An 18,594-nucleotide genomic window follows, 5' to 3' on the forward strand; every position below is an offset into this window, starting at 1 on the left:
TTTTTTTATCTCAAAATATACCTTTCGATTTAGTAAAATGCTTAAAATCAAACCAATTTGATCATAAGGTTTTTTTTCTTTTTTTTAATGGGTAAATCATTGGTTTGGTGGCGCAAGAAAGTGGGAAAATCATAAGTGATCTCATGTGAAAGCGTCCACGCATTTCAGAATCGAGAGAAAACAGAGAGAGAGAGGGAGAGAGAGAATGGAATTGGAAGCAGTGAAGAAATACCTGGAGAAAGGAGGAGACAAGAGCGCATCAATCGATGGACTGCCTGCCAAATTCTTCGAACGCTTCACCATGGAAGGCGTTCGTGTCGATCTCATCGAACCCGGCCGTCTCATTTGCTCCTTTAAGGTCCCCACTCGTTTAGTGGTTGGTTACTTCTTCTTCTTCTTCATCTTCTTCAAAACCACTTGTCTATCTCTCCCAATATATTTCTCTTTATATCGCGCGCGCGCACACACACACACACGTGGAGTCGTTGGTTTGTTTGACACCGATCCATTTCATTGTGTGAGAAAACAACTTTCGTTTTAAGCAACACGAAATGCCTAGGAAAAAAAAAATAAAGCAACAGGAAATGGAATTTCTAGACTCTGATTTCTGGGTCTCTCTCTGAATTTAAGAATTTTTTGGTAACCCAATTATTTTTGTGAAACATCAATCAAAATTTGACCTTTGGTTGCTGAAAATGGAGGGTCTAGTTCTGGGTCACTTTCTGAATCCGAAATTTAACTCTTAACAACCCACTTGTTAGAAAGTAGACGTTTGTGTGTAACTTCAGGTGAGGAACTTGGAAGTGCTTTTCCTGCTTTTCACCACAAGCAATATATCCTCTTGAAAGCAGGAAAATTACTTCCAAAGTCTCTCTCTCTCTCTCTGAAACCGTTTCTGATCATTGATTTCATTTTATCAAGAACACCGGTAATTTTTTACATGGTGGAGCAACGGCAACGCTGGTGGACTTAGTGGGGTCAGCTGTGATATTCACTGTTGGAACTCCAGTAACCGGAGTTTCGGTGGAGATCAATGTTTCATACTTGGATGCTGCTTATGTTGATGTGAGTCTTTACCCTTCTCTTTGTTTTGTTAAGTTCTCGTCCCTACGTTTTTGTTTTTAATAATCATTGTGGTATAAATTGAATGCGTGTCTATCAGAATACCTGGTTGAGTCTAAGAACGGAGAGGGAAATTGATATTGTTCTATGCTTACCAGTACTGCGTGCATTGTGGCAATACTAGTATTAGTATTCTTGTTATTTCAGTTTAATTTGCACCTCTGCTTATGCATAATTGCGTCCTTAGCAAAAATTGCATTTTGGATGGTTCTTATTGTCTGGTTGAAGATCAATTTGGATAATTTTCCGTAAGAAATCCAGAGAAATGGTCATGAGAGTGACTTGTAGCAAGATATGGCCTCCATTAGATATATTTTTGTATCCTTTGAGATTAGAGATCACTTGCCTAGTAAGATTTTAGCACTTGGCGGGCAGTGATTACCTTGAATTGGGAACCTGGTTTAAGGAGAATGGCAGGGGCTCTAGAAATATGCAAATCTCCAAGAGAGATTCCGGATGATGTAAGGAATCGAAAAATTTGTTTACGTATGCTCATCAACAAATTATAAGGCTGAGTAATTTGGCCAAATGGGGAGTAGTCATGTGACATTAAAAGCTTGATGGTGGATAAATATATTTTCTTTATATGCTTTTTTTTCTCTTTTTGATTCGTGCCTGGTGAGATGTCTTCCTTATAGTGTTGTGTTTGCCCTTCTGCAAAGAACTTTAATCTCCTTGTTACTGTTAAAGGATTACGTCCTTATTTAGAGTGAAATGGAAAAGTATTGAGTGGCCATTGTGAATTAGGTTGGGTAAGCATTAGACTTCAGATTATTATTCACCAACAACCGCTAATAAAGAAAAAAAGGCATTGTATGGGGCATATTTTATGATAAAGATATGGAAGGGTATGAGTTGAAGCTGTGGATTTGATGTTATACGGTAAACCTGAGCATAATTACACATAATTTTTTTTCTTATTTTTCTTGGTAGTTTGTCTATCTTTTCAAGTTATAAATCTTGGATGAATTTATTGGTTTTTGATGTATTTGTTCAAATCTTGTCGAGTGTCAGAAATTATGTTCTCTCCATAAGTTATGGAAGTTGTTTTGCTAAATTATCAAATCAGCTGTTGCACTTTGGAAATATGAAACTTTTTTCCTCCTTTTCAGGGTCCCCTTTTAGCATTTTCTTGCAGCAACTTACGTCTTTGATTTTGAATCCATTCTTGCTAACAGATTTTCTTGCTGTTACTGTAGGAGGAAATTGAGGTTGAGGCTAGGGCTTTACGTGTTGGGAAGGCAGTTGGAGTTGTCAGCGTCGAGTTGAGGAAGAAGAAGACTGGCAAAATAATTGCCCAGGGGCGTCATACTAAGTACCTTCATGTCGCTAGTAAGATGTGAAAATTTGCTTCTAATTTGCCGTTCATTTGAACATGTAGTAATTGTCTTCCCCTTGAAAGTCAAATAATGTATTATTTATGAATATATGTGCTTATAGCACGATTCACACAATTGTTGCATGCAAGAGAGGTGCTCACTTGAATCTCCTATGGTGGATTTTCACCTGCCCTTTCCAATTTTTGTGAGTTCCCTTTGCATTGCATTTCCGATGGTCGCCAAAGTAATTTTATAAAGTTATTTATTCTGATATGAATGGATCTGTTAAATCAGCTGCAAGCGCTTAATATTGTTCAGGAAAAGTTGATTGTTGGTGCAAACAACCTTTTAACATTTGCTATGTGTCACAATCATATGTAGTTTACTTTTCTGTCATAGAGATACTTGAAGTCTTAATTTGTTTTGTGAAAGTTCGGTTTTGAGGAATGTCCAAAGATGCTATGGAAATCTAGGGATTGCCAAGACATTTGGGCATCACTTAGCAATCATGTCAATATCTTGCATCTTCTACGTTGCATTACCACTGTATGTTGCATTTTCTTGTTAACGATTGCTAAGTGATGTCCAAATGTCTTGGCACAGAAATTAAAAAAAAAAGAAAAAAAAAAAGAAAAGAAAAGAAAAGACAATGAATTACCCAGGCTTCCAATTTTATTCCTTATGTTTCAAAATATATTAGATTGAAATTGGTTGGTTTATTATCAGGAAGCATTTCTATGGAGTGAGTTTTGCTCTTGATTTTGGGAGATTTGGCCATAGAAATTTCAGATGATTTATCATAATTGGTTAGGAGTTGCTGAAGATTTAATGGATTCAAGGTGTAATCTAGAAGTGGATCCCTGAAGTTTCAGTAATCTAGTTTACAATTTTTGCAGATGGATCTCATTAGAAGTTGCATGGATTTTTTGGAAGTAGGTACTTGAAGCATGAAGAGGCTGAGTACAATGTTTGGAAATTAGTTAGAACTGCGAGCATACAATAACACATGATTTGATTTGTATTAGCAAATAAGGACTACAAATTCTGTGGATGATCAGGCCAAGCCAATTGAGAGGGATTGAATATTCCACCCAGAGCTTAGGGTCAAAATGAATCAGAAAAGGCTTTTTCTTTAACCCCTCTTGTTTTTTTTTTTTTTCACTGATTCCTACTTCAGAGTCCTCTTTCTCTCTCTCTCTCTCTCTCTCACACACACACACACTGGTGGCCATTAGTTGGGCCATGCCATTCATAGAAGTATTATGTAGACCCAAACCTGGCCCTGTGAACTTGAGAAAGCATAGTGTTGGGGGAAATGTGTTGGGGTGAAAGAGGGTTAGCTCCATGTGTAGCCTATGAGTAACTGGCCTTAAATTAGAAAGCCATGCAAAACTTGACCAAACTACTTGTGAAGATTAATATTTAAACAGTGGTTTCTTTCCATAAGAATGTTCCAAAAAGATTCACCAACTGATTACCTAAGGTGAACAATCAATCAGTTCATGAGACCCATTGTTCGCAGGTCCCAGAGCATCTTCCATGTTTATCTTGCTTCTCAAGCTTCTCCTCCCCATTCCTCCATTGCCCTTTCTCATCATTGCAGCAAATTCCCCGTAATCAATTTGTCCATCCTGGAACATTAAGCTTCTATTAGTGCAAAGTAACAACTTGGAAACTTAGAATAAAAAAATAAAATAAAAAAGAAGAAAACACACAACTTGGAAACTTAGAAACAAATGTTCATGAACTTTTGCAAACCCAGCTCTAAAGCTGTTAGGTTACAGTTCTGATGTTAGCATAGGATCTTAGAAAGAAAGCTATTGGATCACAATAGACATAGAGAGAGAGACATGAAAAGAGTCAGCTCTTGATTTGATTTGATAAAACCAAGAGTTCGTTTGGCAAAACTTTTTATAAGATGTTTTTTGCTTTTTAGTTGAAAAAGTATTTTGATATAACATAAACGTGAAAAAGTTGTGTTTAAAGTTATTTATTAATGCTATTGCTTTTTTTCCCAAAAAGTGTTGCCAAACAAACTTGGTTAAGGAATCAATTCACCTTATAAATAGACATAAGCTATTAAGTTCATTGGCACTAGTCTTGAAATCACTTACATTATCTTGATCAATTTCTTTGATCATTTCATCAAGATGGACTTCACTTAAACCAAACTCTTTGCAGGCTTGTTGAAGCTCATCAATGGTTATGTAGCCACTACCGTCCTTGTCAAAAAAATAGAAAGCTGACAATAAGTTCTCCTCTCTCTCCAACTTATTCAAGTGTAAAGTAGCAGCAAGAAATTCACCATAGTCTATGGTTCCACTGTTATCAAAATCTGCCTGTCAAACACCCAAAGGCAATTATCAAGTTTAGATGACTAGAATAAAGATGGCATCAGAACTACTGTAGAGTAGATCAATGGTGTAGACACTATATTCTTACTGCAGCCATAAGATCCTTGATCTCAGATTCCATAAGTTCAGAGCTAACTTGCTGTAAGCCATCTTTAAGTTCATCCAATGTTATTGTTCCACTATTGTCTGTGTCCATCGTTTTGAACCAATCTTTCAAATCAGCTATTTCTTCCTCAGAAAGCCTCTCAGCTATAACCTGCAATAGCGGCTCAATTTACATATAAAAATGTCACCACCTTGATAAATATAAGGCTTAAATACAATTAGAAACGTTAGCATTGTCTCTTTTCACCCATGTATTATACATGATAATCACATGCATTTTGAAAACATGTCAGTTTAATAGCAGTTGAAGATAATGCAAGAAATCCATTCAGATTTGTGTAAAACTAAAGTATATAATTTCCAATCTATTTATGTCTTACACGCAAAGCCATCTTCTTAAGCTTGTTCATTGCAGAGAATTGTTTCAGGCGTGATAACACTGCAGAATCAAGAGGTATATCTGGAGCAATGTCGTCTACAATCCAAGGGTGGCCTGATACAAAGATCTCTTTAGTATAACAACCTTAAACATATCAAATGGAATTAATCATATGCTATGACTTGTTTAAGTATCATCTTCTTATAAATGCCAAACATACTTGCTTATTTGAGTTTGACACTCATCTTTTTATTGAATAATAGGACATCTCGTGTCGGATCCGAAGTAATTTATTGTCTGAATTATTAGTAATTTAGATAGCAAATGTGAGAGCTTATATATGGCTCACTTGTTCAAGCAGGGGGTAGATTGCTTTAGACTTGCTCGGACAAGTGGGTCTCATAAGAGTTTTTTCATAGTTACTGTCTGAATTGTTAACAATCAGAATAACATAATTGTAGGAGATCTCTATCCATTTCGTGTTATTGAATATGGACGACTAAACTCACTTAATGATTGAAGATGTCCTGTTCAATAACAAGAAATGCCATATCATTGAATTAATAAGAGGAGGAAGCAAGTCAAACTCTGCTTATTTCTAGTGAAAGACTTACAAAGGACATCACGAGCTGTTAGCCTTTTCTTTGGATCCCTATCAAGCATTTTACGTATGAGATTCTTGGCACTGTCTGAAATGCTAGGCCATGGTTCAGATTGAAGATCTAGTTTTCCTTGTAAAATCTCTTGAAAGATCCCTCTTTCAGATTCTGCAGATAAGAAAGAAAAGATGAAAATTTTTTTTTTTCCAGAAGATAAGTTCTTATTTCTTCAGTAACAAATCTACCAATATGTGAAGTCAGAGATGACTACCAGCCCAGAAAGGTGGCATCCCACTTAGCAATATGTATAATATAACTCCTGCGCTCCATACATCTGCTTCAGGTCCATAACGCTTGCACAACACCTCTGGTGCAACATAGCATGGACTCCCAACAACGTCAGAGAAGATCTGACCTGAAAGAAAAATGTACAAGAATCAGTGATTCGGATTCTCAGAAGCATATTACAAATATACATACAACATTCTGGGAGTTGCCTCTCGTGCTGGACGCATTCCATGTCCATTGGACTTGTGAACTCGATATGAGCCCAACAGAAAATTAGAGGGTTAGAGTTGAAGGAGTTTGACCCGTTTAATTAAATAGATCGAGTTAGTGTTGACCTATATAATTTTATACTCATGTTGACACAATCCAAACTTCACATGCAACATTTAGGGCTGACAAATTTTGATATAACAAGCGAATCCGACATTAACCCAACATGAAATTAGTATGCTAGGGTTGAAAAATTTGACTCCTTTAATTAAATGAGCCGGATTAGAATTAATTTATATAATCTTATACATATACCTCAACATGATTCGAATCAAAACGTAATCACAAATTCAACCCTAATTGTGAGACATAACATAAGCCTCGTTAACATGTGCATTATTGTACAAACATGTTAACATGTCTAAACATTGTTTAGCCCCATGACCACCTTAATTATTAGCATAAATCCAAGGTCGGTAAATTCCATCCCGGAGAGAATATCGTACATTGAGGAAAGGAGTTGTGTCAAATCATACATTACATTTACATGATGAATGGGAAAAACCCAAAATAAATATAACTACTTACTTGTATCACAAGAAAGCATCACTTGGACCCCATTTATCCAGTTGAGTGCCATTGTAAAGTAAACCTCAAATCACATAACAATCAGGTGGAAAAGATTCTACTAAGTATCATTTTTAAAAACCTAAGAATTTAAAGTCTAAACTCCAATTTTATTGAATATTTAACTACGTTTTTCAAAACCAAATTAATTGGTTACATTTTAAAACAACTATTTTTTAATTCAAGCCAAATTCAAACGGTAAAACAATAGACACCAAGACTGTGTTTGATAAATAGAGCTTTTAAATAATTTAAAAAAAAAAAATGACAAAAGCTTCATTTTTAAGCTTTTGCCAAAAATGCGTTTTAAACTTTTTTGACATTTAAAAGCGCTTTTAATTTTTTTTACCAAACTGATACTTTTTTCTTTAAACGAATTGAGTATTTTTAAGTCACTCAAACACACTCAAAAGGCTATACAAAAACATAACAAAGATAAATTATGAAGATTAACAGAAAAGGAACCCAAAAAGGCTACCTGGTTTATAGAATACGGAGAGACCAAAATCAGTGGCTTTGAGAGCGGCACCTTCCTCGTCACTATCGAACAAGAAGTTGTCGGGCTTGAGGTCTCTGTGCATGACTCCAAGCGAATGACAAGCGTCCACGACATCAACAACAGTCTTCATCAACTTGGCAGCCTCTCTCTCACTGTAATGCCCCTTCCTCACAATCCTATGAAACAGCTCCCCGCCTTCGCACAGCTCCATCACCAAGTGCACGGCCGCCGCGTCTTCGTACGAGCCTCGGATCTTCACCACGTGCGGCTGCTCCGACAGGCGCTGCATTATCTGAATCTCCCTCAGAACGTCGTCGTAGTCCTCGGTGTAGAAGAGCTTGCGCTTTGGGATTGACTTGCAGGCGTAGTTTTTGGCTGTGGAGTTGTCTGTGCAGAGGTATGTGGTGCCGAATTTTCCCTGCCCAAGCTTGTGGCCAATTCTGAAGTGGTCTGCGAGGTTTTGAGTCTGGTGTGGGAGAAGGACCCACGTGGGTTTTGAATCTCTTTGTAGCGCAGCTGAGCTTGATTTGTTCATCATGATGATCGACAATGGGTTTTGGAGATCGATGATGATGAGAACTGAGAAGGAAGACAACCTCGATCTGGCCTTTAATGGTGTTCGAGTTCGATCCTCTCTGGATATTAATGTTTAAGAATATTAATTAAAATACCAGCAAAGCAAGTGGATGAACCTGTGTTGGACGTAAATTCTTTTGCCGTAGCTTTTTCCAATGAAAGATTATAGTAAACTAAGCAAAATGGTTTACCTTAAAAAAAAACTAGTAAAAAAAAAAAAAAAGGAAGAATTTTTTAAAACAAAATGATATAAACGTGCCATTTTATAAGAAGACTACTTTAGCATATATATATTATGCATTGGGTCCACTTTCCTTTTCATTTTCTTTTTTAAGTGAAAATTAGAGAGGATTCACTTCATGCATGCATGGCTGATTTAAAAAAATAAGGATGGGAGAATATTAAATAGCATTTTTTTTTTCGAATTTTAAATGAAAAGAAATTATCTTGGGAGCAAGAGAATCTTCTCCATTTCAACTGAAATTGAAAGCAAATTCAAATTTGATGGTGTAACAGCTCGCACAGTTTTGTTCTTGAGTTTACCCCAAAATGCCTTATACCATTTAAAAACAGCATGCTCGATCTTATAAGCATATCTCGGTCAATGTGGGATGCCACATATATAATTTATTGTTTTGAGTTCTGTTTGTTAGTTGTTCAAGTTTAGCTTATTGGTTTGGGTTTGTAAGGAGTCTCATCTCATCTGTAGTCTCCTTTTGTGTTGTCTAGTTTTCTGGTTTGATTATAGTTTTTTTTTTTTTTTTTTTTTGTTAAAAAAAAAAGGGAGGTTTGATTGTAGTTGGTTTAGTTGTTGAATGAAAATAATAATACCTTATTCATAAAAAATAATAATAATAAGTGAACAATTAATATTTTTAGAATAAAATATAAAATAAGTGAATAATTATTAATTATATGTGGGGTGAATGTGCATGTTTGGTGGGGGGAGAGAAACAAGCAAAGATTTGTCTTACTATTTTAATTTAAGGGAAATTCTTACACCCTACCTATAATACATGTGAATGTCCACATTCTATTTTATAATGTTTTTTAACAAAAACAAAAAAAACGTGTATTAATATGGGTGGATTAATACCAAACCTTCTCAAGAAGATGCAGCTGTTGGTCAAAGCTGTATCATCTTTAGCTTAATTAGTTCCAAGTGAACTCAACTCAAATTTAGATTCTATTGTTATAAATGTTTTGGGATGAAAAAAAAAGGGGTTAAACTTTAAATGTTTTCAAATAATCGAATCCTAAATATGCATCCTCGTTTTGGGTTAATAGATGCGATCAATGTTGATGTTGATTTTTACTTCTCCTTTTTTTTTTTTCCTCTTGTTTAAATAGTTAGAGTTGACATAGTAAAAAACGAATGGTACTAGGGATACTACAATTTTTACTATAAATTCGTTACAAACTAACGTGACAGTTGACTTAATAGTTATCAAAATTTATTGCTTAATTTTTTCTTCGGTATGGCACCGCGTGATATTCATGAAAACCCTGGAAATTCGTAAGGGTTGCACAGAAAACCATAATATGAACCTCAAAGCCTTTCTGACTCGGCCTGGCCCTTGAATCGCATTAGCCAATTACCCAACTAAGACATCCCTTTAAAACAATGTTGTTCTTCATTAACCACAGCAGCCAAAGCCTAACAATGCATGCAATTCTTCCTCTTCAGTATTGTTCAGCAACTTACCCAAAAAAGATTACAACAAAAAAAGTATTTTCAATATATTGGCTTCATAAAATGCATATCATCCTCAAGGCACAACGATTTCAAAGTGATTCATCGTGGGTTTCGATTAAAAACAATCAAGAGGAGTTGATGATTTGGACAATTCGATTCTTAGCTTTTTTTAGAGTGCATTTTGCCCTCCAATTTTATAGACTTGAAAAAATTCACATTTTCATGCAGTATGCAAGAAGGCACGTTTTAAAAACACGCAATTCTAATGGTTGAACCACATTTTCATGCAGCAAGTATAATGCGTGCACCACTATTTTATAGATTTTGCTATACACTTCACTACGTTTTTAAAAATTACGATGAGCCTTCCTTCCCGTAAATCTCACAATCTTTTTCTTTTTTTTTGGCACGTGTTCAACTGGATATTTGGATCTTGGAGCCCTATTCAACATCAATAAAGCAAAGACTTTAATATACATATTAAAAAGTCCTTTCAATCCAAGAGTTATAGGTTTATAGCCATTAAATTTGGCCTCTACTACGTATATAAAAAATGAATACTTGGGAATAAGATAATGTGGTGTGGCATATACTTCTCCTTCCCAAAATGCCGCACAATGGAAGAGAGATGAGGTGACCTTCAATTCATGGCAGCACCACTCCAAAATTTTATCAATGTTTTCTTTCCACAAGGATGTTCCCAACATATATTGAATTGCCAAATGATTAATTAATTACTTAAATGTGAACAATCACCTCAGTTCATTGGACACATTGCCGGTCAGTCCAAGGGCATCTCCCAAGTTTAATTTGCTTCTCATGGTTCTCCTTCCTATTCCTCCATTGCCCTTCCTCATCATTGCTGCAAATTCCCCAAAATCTATTTGTCCATCCTGCGATACAAAACTTTCATTAGTTCAAAGTTGGAAACCTAGAAAAAGAGATTCAGCTCTTCCTCATCAAAGTTGTATGATGAGTTCAATTGAGAGAGAAAGCGAGCTCTTCATTGGATTTTTTACATGCAGAGATGCCATTTATAAAAGAGCTTTGGTTTGTGTCCTATGCTTGCGCGCATACGACGCAAGTTGGAGGGTTCCACACGTCCCTAAATACTGATGTGGCACCCTAGCTTGTGTCCTGTGCGCATACAGGAAGCAAGCCAAACTCAAAATGGATTATAAAGGAATAGGTGCATGGTATCACTTCACCTTCTAAACATAAAACTATTAGGCTCATTAGCACCATGCAGGATGTGAATGTAGTAGTGCTTTTAAATTTTGCTCGTAAACAGTAACATAAAGCAAAAAAGTTGTTCTTCTGAATACACTAACAGTTGTAAAGATATAAGCAGATATAGTAGGTGTCATCATGGTCAAAATATAAATGAACAAACTTACATTATCTTGATCAATTTCTTTAATCATATCATCTAGGTGGACCTCGCTTAAACCAAACTCTTTGCAGGCTTGTTGAAGTTCATCAATGGTTATGTAGCCACTACCATCCTTGTCGAAAAAGGAGAAGGCTGACATTAGATTCTCTTCTCTCTCCAGCTTATTCAAGTGCAAAGTGGCAGCAAGAAATTCACCATAGTCGATTGTTCCACTGTTGTCAATATCTGCCTACCAAACACCCACAAGTAAGATTCTTACCCCACATAAAAAATTATAGTAGATTTGATCAATGACAGAGACTAGAGTTTCTTACTGCATCCATAAGATCCTTGATCTCAGACTCCATAAGTTCAGAGCCCACTCTCTTTAATCCGTCTTTTAGTTCATCATATGTTATTGTTCCACTGTTGTCTGTGTCTATCATTTTGAACAACTCTTTCAAACCACCGATTTCTTCTTCAGAAAGCCTCTCAGCTATGACCTACAATAGAGTTTGAAAATTAATTTAACATTTACCAACACAAACATCACCATCATAACATATAAGGCAGTACAAGATAGATGACACATGACGGGTGTTTCATTTTTATCAAAGTATTATGCATGAAGGAGCAGCAATCCTATATTATCAAATTGTCTTATGGAAAATGCACGAATGTTTTAGTGACAGATAATTCCTCCACATTGCATCAGTTTCAATACACTGTTCAACATCTTCAGATCTATTATGATGTCTTTGACAAATCATCCCCATATTGCAAGTTAATGTATAAACCACTCATTAAAATCCTCTGGAAAATTTGTTTTAGCATTAGTAAAATTGTCAAGCTCCAACAGAACAATGAGATGTATCGCTAAACTTTTGCATCAAACTCATCTTAGAGTCTTTTTCGCGCAAAATAGCAATTGGTAGATACAGTCTAATCTTTAACCCCAGCAGTTATATGTACGTGTGTGAATCCACAGTGTATGTGTATATCATAGTTGAGTAATGTTTCACAACTTGCATGCAAAACTTTTCAGTACTTTCCCTCCGTCTAAAATTATGAGGGTGCAGGAGTATAGAATCTCATTCTGAAAAACTTATGCACTTTGCATGGAACCTAACATGTAACAGCTAGTTTCATTCATTTGCCCTTATATCAAGCACTAGACAGCGTTTATAAGCAACTGCACTACTGTTTAGACAGCAGAAGTTTCGATCAGGACTCATTTCTCAATCATTAAGTGCATGTCCCTCAATAGGGTTATGTTATGAAGGACGCAAATGACGCCGAAGATTTCCGCAATCTCCCATTCAAAAGACTATATCAGGTCAGAAAATTAATAATTAGGTTCCTAGACAGTCAAAACCTACAGAAGCAGAGGAACTGAGCCAGTATTAGCCCTCAATATGAAATTCATAAAATTCTAGAGGTAATAGACCCAAAGTTCAACCTAATAAATGTAGATTTACTTGTAGTATCCAAAGGAATAGGTAAAAAATAAAACTAAAAACTGTGAATGTGTTTGTGTGTGTGTTTTCAGACTGTTAGGGAATCAGTGCTCAATGGTCCAGGAAATGAACGGTCATAGATATGTAACTAAAATGTATCACTACACATCTATTGAAGCCTTACACGCAATGCCATCTTCTTAAGTTTGTTCATTGCAGAGAACTGCTTTAGGCGTGACAGCACTGCAGAATCAAGAGGTTTATCCGGAGCAATGTCATCTACAATCCACGGGTGGCCTAATACAAAGATCACTTTAGTTTACCAAGCTTTTACAAATCCAATGAAATTGATCACACTAGGCCATGTTTAAGCCTCATCTTCTTTTAAGGCCTAAACAAGTCACCTCGCTTAATACAACTATGCAAGTGAGAGAGGCTTACAAAGGACTTCATGAGCTGTTAGCCTTTTCTTTGGATTCCGATCAAGCATTTTTCGGATGAGATCCTTGGCACTTTCGGAGATGCCAGGCCATGGTTCAGACTGAAAATCCAGTTTACCTTGTAAAATCTCTCGGAAGATCCCCTTTTCAGATTCTGCAGATGACAAAAGATGCAAAAACTATGTTGGTAATACGAGTTTGATGCATAGAAAGTGAATTCACTAGTAATATATCTATCACTCATTGATCAATATGTAAATTCAGAGATGGCTACCAGCCCAAAAAGGTGGCACCCCGCTTAACAAGATGTATAATATAATTCCGGCACTCCATACATCCGCTTCAGGTCCATAATTCTTACACAGCACCTCTGGTGCAACATAGTATGGACTCCCAACAACATCACAGAAGGTTTGACCTGGAAAGAATCATAGAAAACTAGCCTTCATGTCCAGCAGAGATAGAAACCACCAGATTATAATGATAAAGCATGAGGTCATATCACAAGTACACTAAACAAGAAAGCATCGTATTCCAACAAAATTGATCTTTTTAGGAAACTTCTTCCAAAAAATTGGGATCTTGAATGCTGCGGACACAACACTATTGTCCATTTCTTTCCATGTTTACAGATTCCAAATTTTCCGAAAATACAAAGAACCACAAGATAGAAAATAATCTCTTTTTTTTTTTTTTTGTTCTTTTTTCTTTTCTTTTGTGCCCAAAACCTTGTCATAAAGCCACATAAATTTAATACCCGATAGAATATGTAAAAGTGGTATATAGAAGGCACATACAAACAAGATCTAGTTTCAAACTACAAATAATGCCCTAGAGGAACCCAAAAGTATCACAATTTACTTATTTTACCAAAAAGCAAGCAGACCCCATTTATCCAGTCAATCGGCTAATCTACCAAAGAAGTAGCTAAATCTTTTGAAGCTGTTTACTTACGTATTTTCAGAGTGGTAGGTCTAGTTTTAAACAATACAAATATTTTCTTTGCAAAATTAGCTAATTGTCAAATCTTCTTTCATTCCATAAACCAATTCCCGAGCTGTAAAGAGCTCAACTCGTCCATTTTGAACTCATCCTTGGCCTCCATCAGAATTCATCATCTCATAATCAAAGTAGGAAATGATCATGATGGGATAGCTAGAGGAAAAACGCATTTGTAAAAATATGCTTCAATCCGTTGGCTTTAGTGGAAGTAATAGACTAAGAAACCGAGAAGAAAAATAAGACAGTATTGGGGGAAGAATGCAAATTTCTAATACATTCTGGGAAGCAATAAGATAAAAAAGTGGTATTGCAGGAAATGTATATAAATACCTGGCAACAAATGATAGACTTGTTGGTTAACCATGGCAACAAGACTATTACTGTTACAAATGTTAAAAGAATGGCGGTAGCAGCCTCCATCTACTACATTTGGATGGAAAGAAATGAGAAGGCCCTTAGAGGGCTTGCTAAGTCGTCAAGGTCAGATATACAAGTAGTGCAGGAAGTAGTCAGATGCAAATTCTCTGACAAAATTGAAGTGGAAGATTCAGCTAGAAAACAGATCATTCTTTGGTTTATGGAGTATAGATGCTATGTTTATAAAGGAGTATGATAGTGCCTTTCAAGTGGGCTCCCACTCCAAATGGATTTTGGCATTTGAATATTGATGGTTCACTATCAGCCAATAGAGGTGGTTAAGGATGTGTGATCTGGGACAATGAAAGCAATCTAGTAGTACCATTTTTTCATGTGGAGGAGCGCAAGACAGCATCCTATCATCAAATTACTGCTGCAAGGATCAGCTTGGAGCTAGCCAAGAGGTTTAACCCGATGTATTTGATTCTTGCTGCTGTTCCTACAAATGTGAAGGAAATTTTGCAGGACTTGCCCTGCTTAGATGATCGGCAAGCTAATCAGAGAAGTTAAAAGATTTATGTTTTCTTTTGATACTTGTAAGATAATACAAGTATATAGATAAGCAAATGGCCTCATAAGTATTACTATCTTCCATCAAACAACCATTCCATTTGCAGAAAAGAAAAAGCAGAAATAACCAAAATTATTGAGGCGAATTATGAGAAAAATGGTTCCAATCAAAAATATATATTGGAGAAACCTTAATATGAGAAACCACTCACACAAATCCAGAACAAGCGATACTTCACAAACCCATGAAAACAGTAATAGAAGACAAAATTGAAGACAAAGAAAGAAACCCAAGAAGCAACCTGGCTTGTAGAAGACAGAGAGCCCAAAATCAGTGGTTTTAAGAGCAGCATCCTCCTCCACGCTACTAAACAAGAAGTTCTCAGGCTTAAGGTCTCTATGCATAACCCCAAGAGAATGACAAGCCTCCACAACCCCAAGAATGGTCTTCAACAACTTGGCAGCCTCTCTCTCACTGTAATGACCCTTCTTCACTATCCTGTCGAAGAGCTCCCCACCCTCGCACAGCTCCATCACCAAGTGCACAGCCACAGAGTCCTCAAACGTGCCACGGATCCTCACCACGTGTGGGTGCTCAGACAAGTGGTGCATTATCTGAATCTCCCTCAAAACGTCGTCGTAGTCCTCCGGGTAGAGGAGCTTCCGCTTTGGGATTGACTTGCAGGCGTAGTTGTGGCCTGTTGACTTGTCCGTGCAGAGGAATGTCGTGCCGAACTGGCCCTGCCCGAGCTTCCGGCCTAGCGTGTAGAGCTCCCCGAGGTTTGGGGTCTGGTAGGGAAGGACCCATGTGGGCTTTGATGAATCTTTTGATGGTGGAGCTGCGGTCAAGTTGTTCATGATCTCCACTGTTCAATCTCTTGGTGGAAGAGATTTCTGCAAGTAGGAAAACCCCAGAGAGCCCAACCTGACCCTACTGTTTCCTTTTCCACATAAAAGCAGCTGCTTTCTCAAAAGTTTATCAGATTCTCTCCCCCAAGTTCCTGTCCAGTGAGTTTTACTCTTTCTCTTTCTCTTTCTCTCTCTCTCTCTCTCTCTCTCTCTCTCTCTCTCTCTTGTCCCTTTTTTTTTTTTTTTTTTTTTTTTTTTTCAGATTGGGATTTACAGTACATGGATTGGTACTGGAAGAGCTCACATGAAACTCAATTATTCAGACAGACAAATTTCATGTTTTTTTTATTATTATTATTATTATTATTATTTTATTTTATTCAATTGTTCAATATAATACCAATTTCTGTCTTAATAGCCTCAGCAAGTTGACAATTTTGCCTCCATAAAATAAATATATAAAAAAGTTTATAACCTTCCCTAGTTGATAAGTGAGAGGTTAATTTCTAATTTCACACAATGAGTTCACACTAAACTCCATATAAAACGTGAAATGGAGGTGATTTATTTTAGGATTTATATTATATTTTACTATTTAACAGTGTATATGTTGTTACGTGATAAATATATTGTCATATAATTCAAAAGTTGTAAATAACATGGTGTCATATAATTTAATGGTACATAATTAGATGAAACAATAAAGTAATAGTAGGCTTCATGATTAATAAAATTCGAATACTTACAATTAGAAAAATATCAAACTCATAAAGCATTTGAGCTCAATAGTTTTTATTTATTTTTATTGACAATTTAGATAAAATAGATGGCTTTTATCGAATGACCCTATAACATCTTAAATGGATACAAGATGACATTATTGGATATTTATTTTCATTTTATAATGGATTTTTTTGACTCACTATGAAAATAGCTAAAAAATGGTTAAAACATAATGAATTCTATCATTTTTCTTTCATAATATATGAAAGTTTAGAATAATATGCAAGACTATTTTTTAAATGACTTTAGATGAACCTAAATAGATGTACTCAAATCCGTGGAAAATAAAAGGTGAATAAAAAATTTAATAGTAATAGATAAATTAAATAGATATAATTTTTTTATTTTTAACAAATTTCATCTATTTTAAGTAGAGAAAAAGACACTTTATGTTAAAAGACGCTTAACGACTCCAAAAAATAGTATTAGGGGACAAAGATACTAGCATAGGTATTAGGGGACAAAGAAAATACATGACAAAATCAATTTGAGATTTGATGTTGATGCATAGTGTTAGAACCCCATCTTGTAATATTTTTGTGTCACTCTTAAAATAACGTGGCTTTATAAATTATTAGTGATTGATCCATATTAAATTTTGATCAAATGATAACTTTAAAAGTCATTTCATTTTTTGAGTGACACAATAAATTTTTTTAGCAAAATTAATGGCTATTTGAAAACTCTCCGGCTTTTTTAAGAGTACGTTTGGTCGTGCAATTTCATAATTTAAACACTTATTTTTAAAATAAAATTGTGGAAAATGCTTGGTTTGGGCGTGCGTTCGAAAAATAAAATGACGGTTTGAAAATGTAAAAAACAAAAAGTTTTTAAACCCTAGACAAATAAACATATTTTAAAAAATTCATAATTTTAAAAGATGAACCCTAATTTTACCAAACTCTTGAATACATGTTGAAAAATCATATTTTCATTAACTATATTTTTAATTTTTTAAATCAGACATTTTAAAACAGCAAAATTAAAACTTGTTCAAATCTGGTGATATAGTCTGATAGCGGTGGTCCACTCAATGCTTGTTGGTGGGGGCATAGATAGAATGTTGCTAGCATTTAAATTTAGGAGATATGCTTGTTGGCATGTGCGTGTCCCTAGAGGCACGTTTTCATTTTATGGGTAGAATAAAGGGGAATTACAGTTGTATCCGAGTCACCTTGGTTGTGCATAAGCCGACATGTGAAAGGCAAGTGGCTAATATGATTCTATGAATTCTAATTTGGAAATGCAAAGTAGAGAGATATTTGAAAAAAAAATTAATTAATTAATTTAAAAAAAAAAAGAAAAAAAAAAAGATGCTTTTAAATGAATTTTGCTTTTGTAAAACTATTTTTCAACACAAAATACTTTTCTTATCATCTGCGTTACGACCGTCAGCTTGAAAGGGATGTTTTTTTAAGAAAAATATTTTATATTCATTTATTGAAAAATGATTAAGAGCATAAAACTCTTATATCATAGAACATAAAGTTTTAATAAATTATAAGCAAAACTATGAGGTTACAACATCATAGAGACAAACATAAAAATCTTATAATTAAGTCATATCTATGATTTAACATCCGCTCATATCCAAACTTTAGTTATAGAATAGATATACTCAAAGTAAACTCAATTTAATACATATGTAAGTCATATTCTCAATTTTTATTTTCCCGACCATAAGAGCAAGATCATTACACCGAAACTAATCATTTTCGACCCAAAAGACAGGACAAAAACTTTCACTTCAAAGATCGCTCATAAAAGTAGATCTAAGGAGAAGTTAAACCATTATTATAAAAAAATAAAAAATAAAAAATAAAACAACAACAACAACAAAAACTTAATAATAATAATAAAAGCAAATAGTTACAACAAACAAGGTGAATGAGGCAAAGCGCACTGACTAGTGTGTGTTGGAGGAGATGGAGTTGTTTTGCGCTGATGGGCAGTTGAAGAGGTGGGGACCATTGTGGGCCGGCGCATGGCT

At 35.4% G+C, this 18,594-nt stretch overlaps 3 protein-coding genes across 6 annotated transcripts; 1 reads left to right on the forward strand and 2 right to left on the reverse strand.

The window, feature by feature from the left end:
• Positions 1-114: 114 nt before the first annotated feature.
• Positions 115-3,553, forward strand: LOC132183821 (Thioesterase superfamily protein). 2 transcript variants are annotated; one of them, XM_059597264.2, is made up of 4 exons: positions 115-376; positions 922-1,065; positions 2,322-2,454; positions 3,338-3,553. In XM_059597264.2, the coding sequence occupies exons 1-4, from the start codon at positions 206-208 to the stop codon at positions 3,349-3,351; spliced, it is 462 nt and encodes a 153-aa protein (XP_059453247.1). In that variant the 5' UTR covers positions 115-205; the 3' UTR covers positions 3,352-3,553. The 2 variants fall into 2 exon arrangements, with proteins under 2 accessions (XP_059453247.1, XP_088374217.1); XM_088518091.1 differs by lacking the exon at positions 3,338-3,553 and having other exon boundaries at positions 117-376; positions 2,322-2,734.
• Positions 3,554-3,706: 153 nt separating this feature from the next.
• Positions 3,707-8,120, reverse strand: LOC132183820 (calcium-dependent protein kinase SK5-like). The gene is made up of 7 exons (XM_059597263.2): positions 7,482-8,120; positions 6,150-6,293; positions 5,894-6,046; positions 5,281-5,393; positions 4,884-5,051; positions 4,556-4,780; positions 3,707-4,072 (listed from the first exon to the last, which is right to left on the reverse strand). Exons 1-7 carry the CDS (start codon positions 8,038-8,040, stop codon positions 3,920-3,922), a joined length of 1,515 nt encoding a protein of 504 aa, XP_059453246.2. The 5' UTR covers positions 8,041-8,120; the 3' UTR covers positions 3,707-3,919.
• Positions 8,121-10,218: 2,098 nt separating this feature from the next.
• On the reverse strand, positions 10,219-16,022 carry LOC132184056 (calcium-dependent protein kinase SK5). 3 transcript variants are annotated; one of them, XM_059597538.2, is made up of 8 exons: positions 15,275-16,022; positions 13,318-13,461; positions 13,045-13,197; positions 12,788-12,900; positions 11,482-11,649; positions 11,172-11,396; positions 10,531-10,667; positions 10,219-10,412 (listed from the first exon to the last, which is right to left on the reverse strand). In XM_059597538.2, exons 1-8 carry the CDS (start codon positions 15,828-15,830, stop codon positions 10,313-10,315), a joined length of 1,596 nt encoding a protein of 531 aa, XP_059453521.1. In that variant the 5' UTR covers positions 15,831-16,022; the 3' UTR covers positions 10,219-10,312. The 3 variants fall into 3 exon arrangements, with proteins under 3 accessions (XP_059453521.1, XP_059453522.1, XP_088374221.1); XM_059597539.2 differs by lacking the exon at positions 13,318-13,461; XM_088518095.1 differs by having other exon boundaries at positions 10,219-10,667.
• Positions 16,023-18,594: the final 2,572 nt, after the last annotated feature.

The sequence above is a fragment of the Corylus avellana genome, chromosome 7 (assembly GCF_965113065.1).
Source record: "Corylus avellana chromosome 7, dhCorAvel1.hap1.2, whole genome shotgun sequence".
Lineage (NCBI taxonomy): Eukaryota > Viridiplantae > Streptophyta > Magnoliopsida > Fagales > Betulaceae > Corylus > Corylus avellana.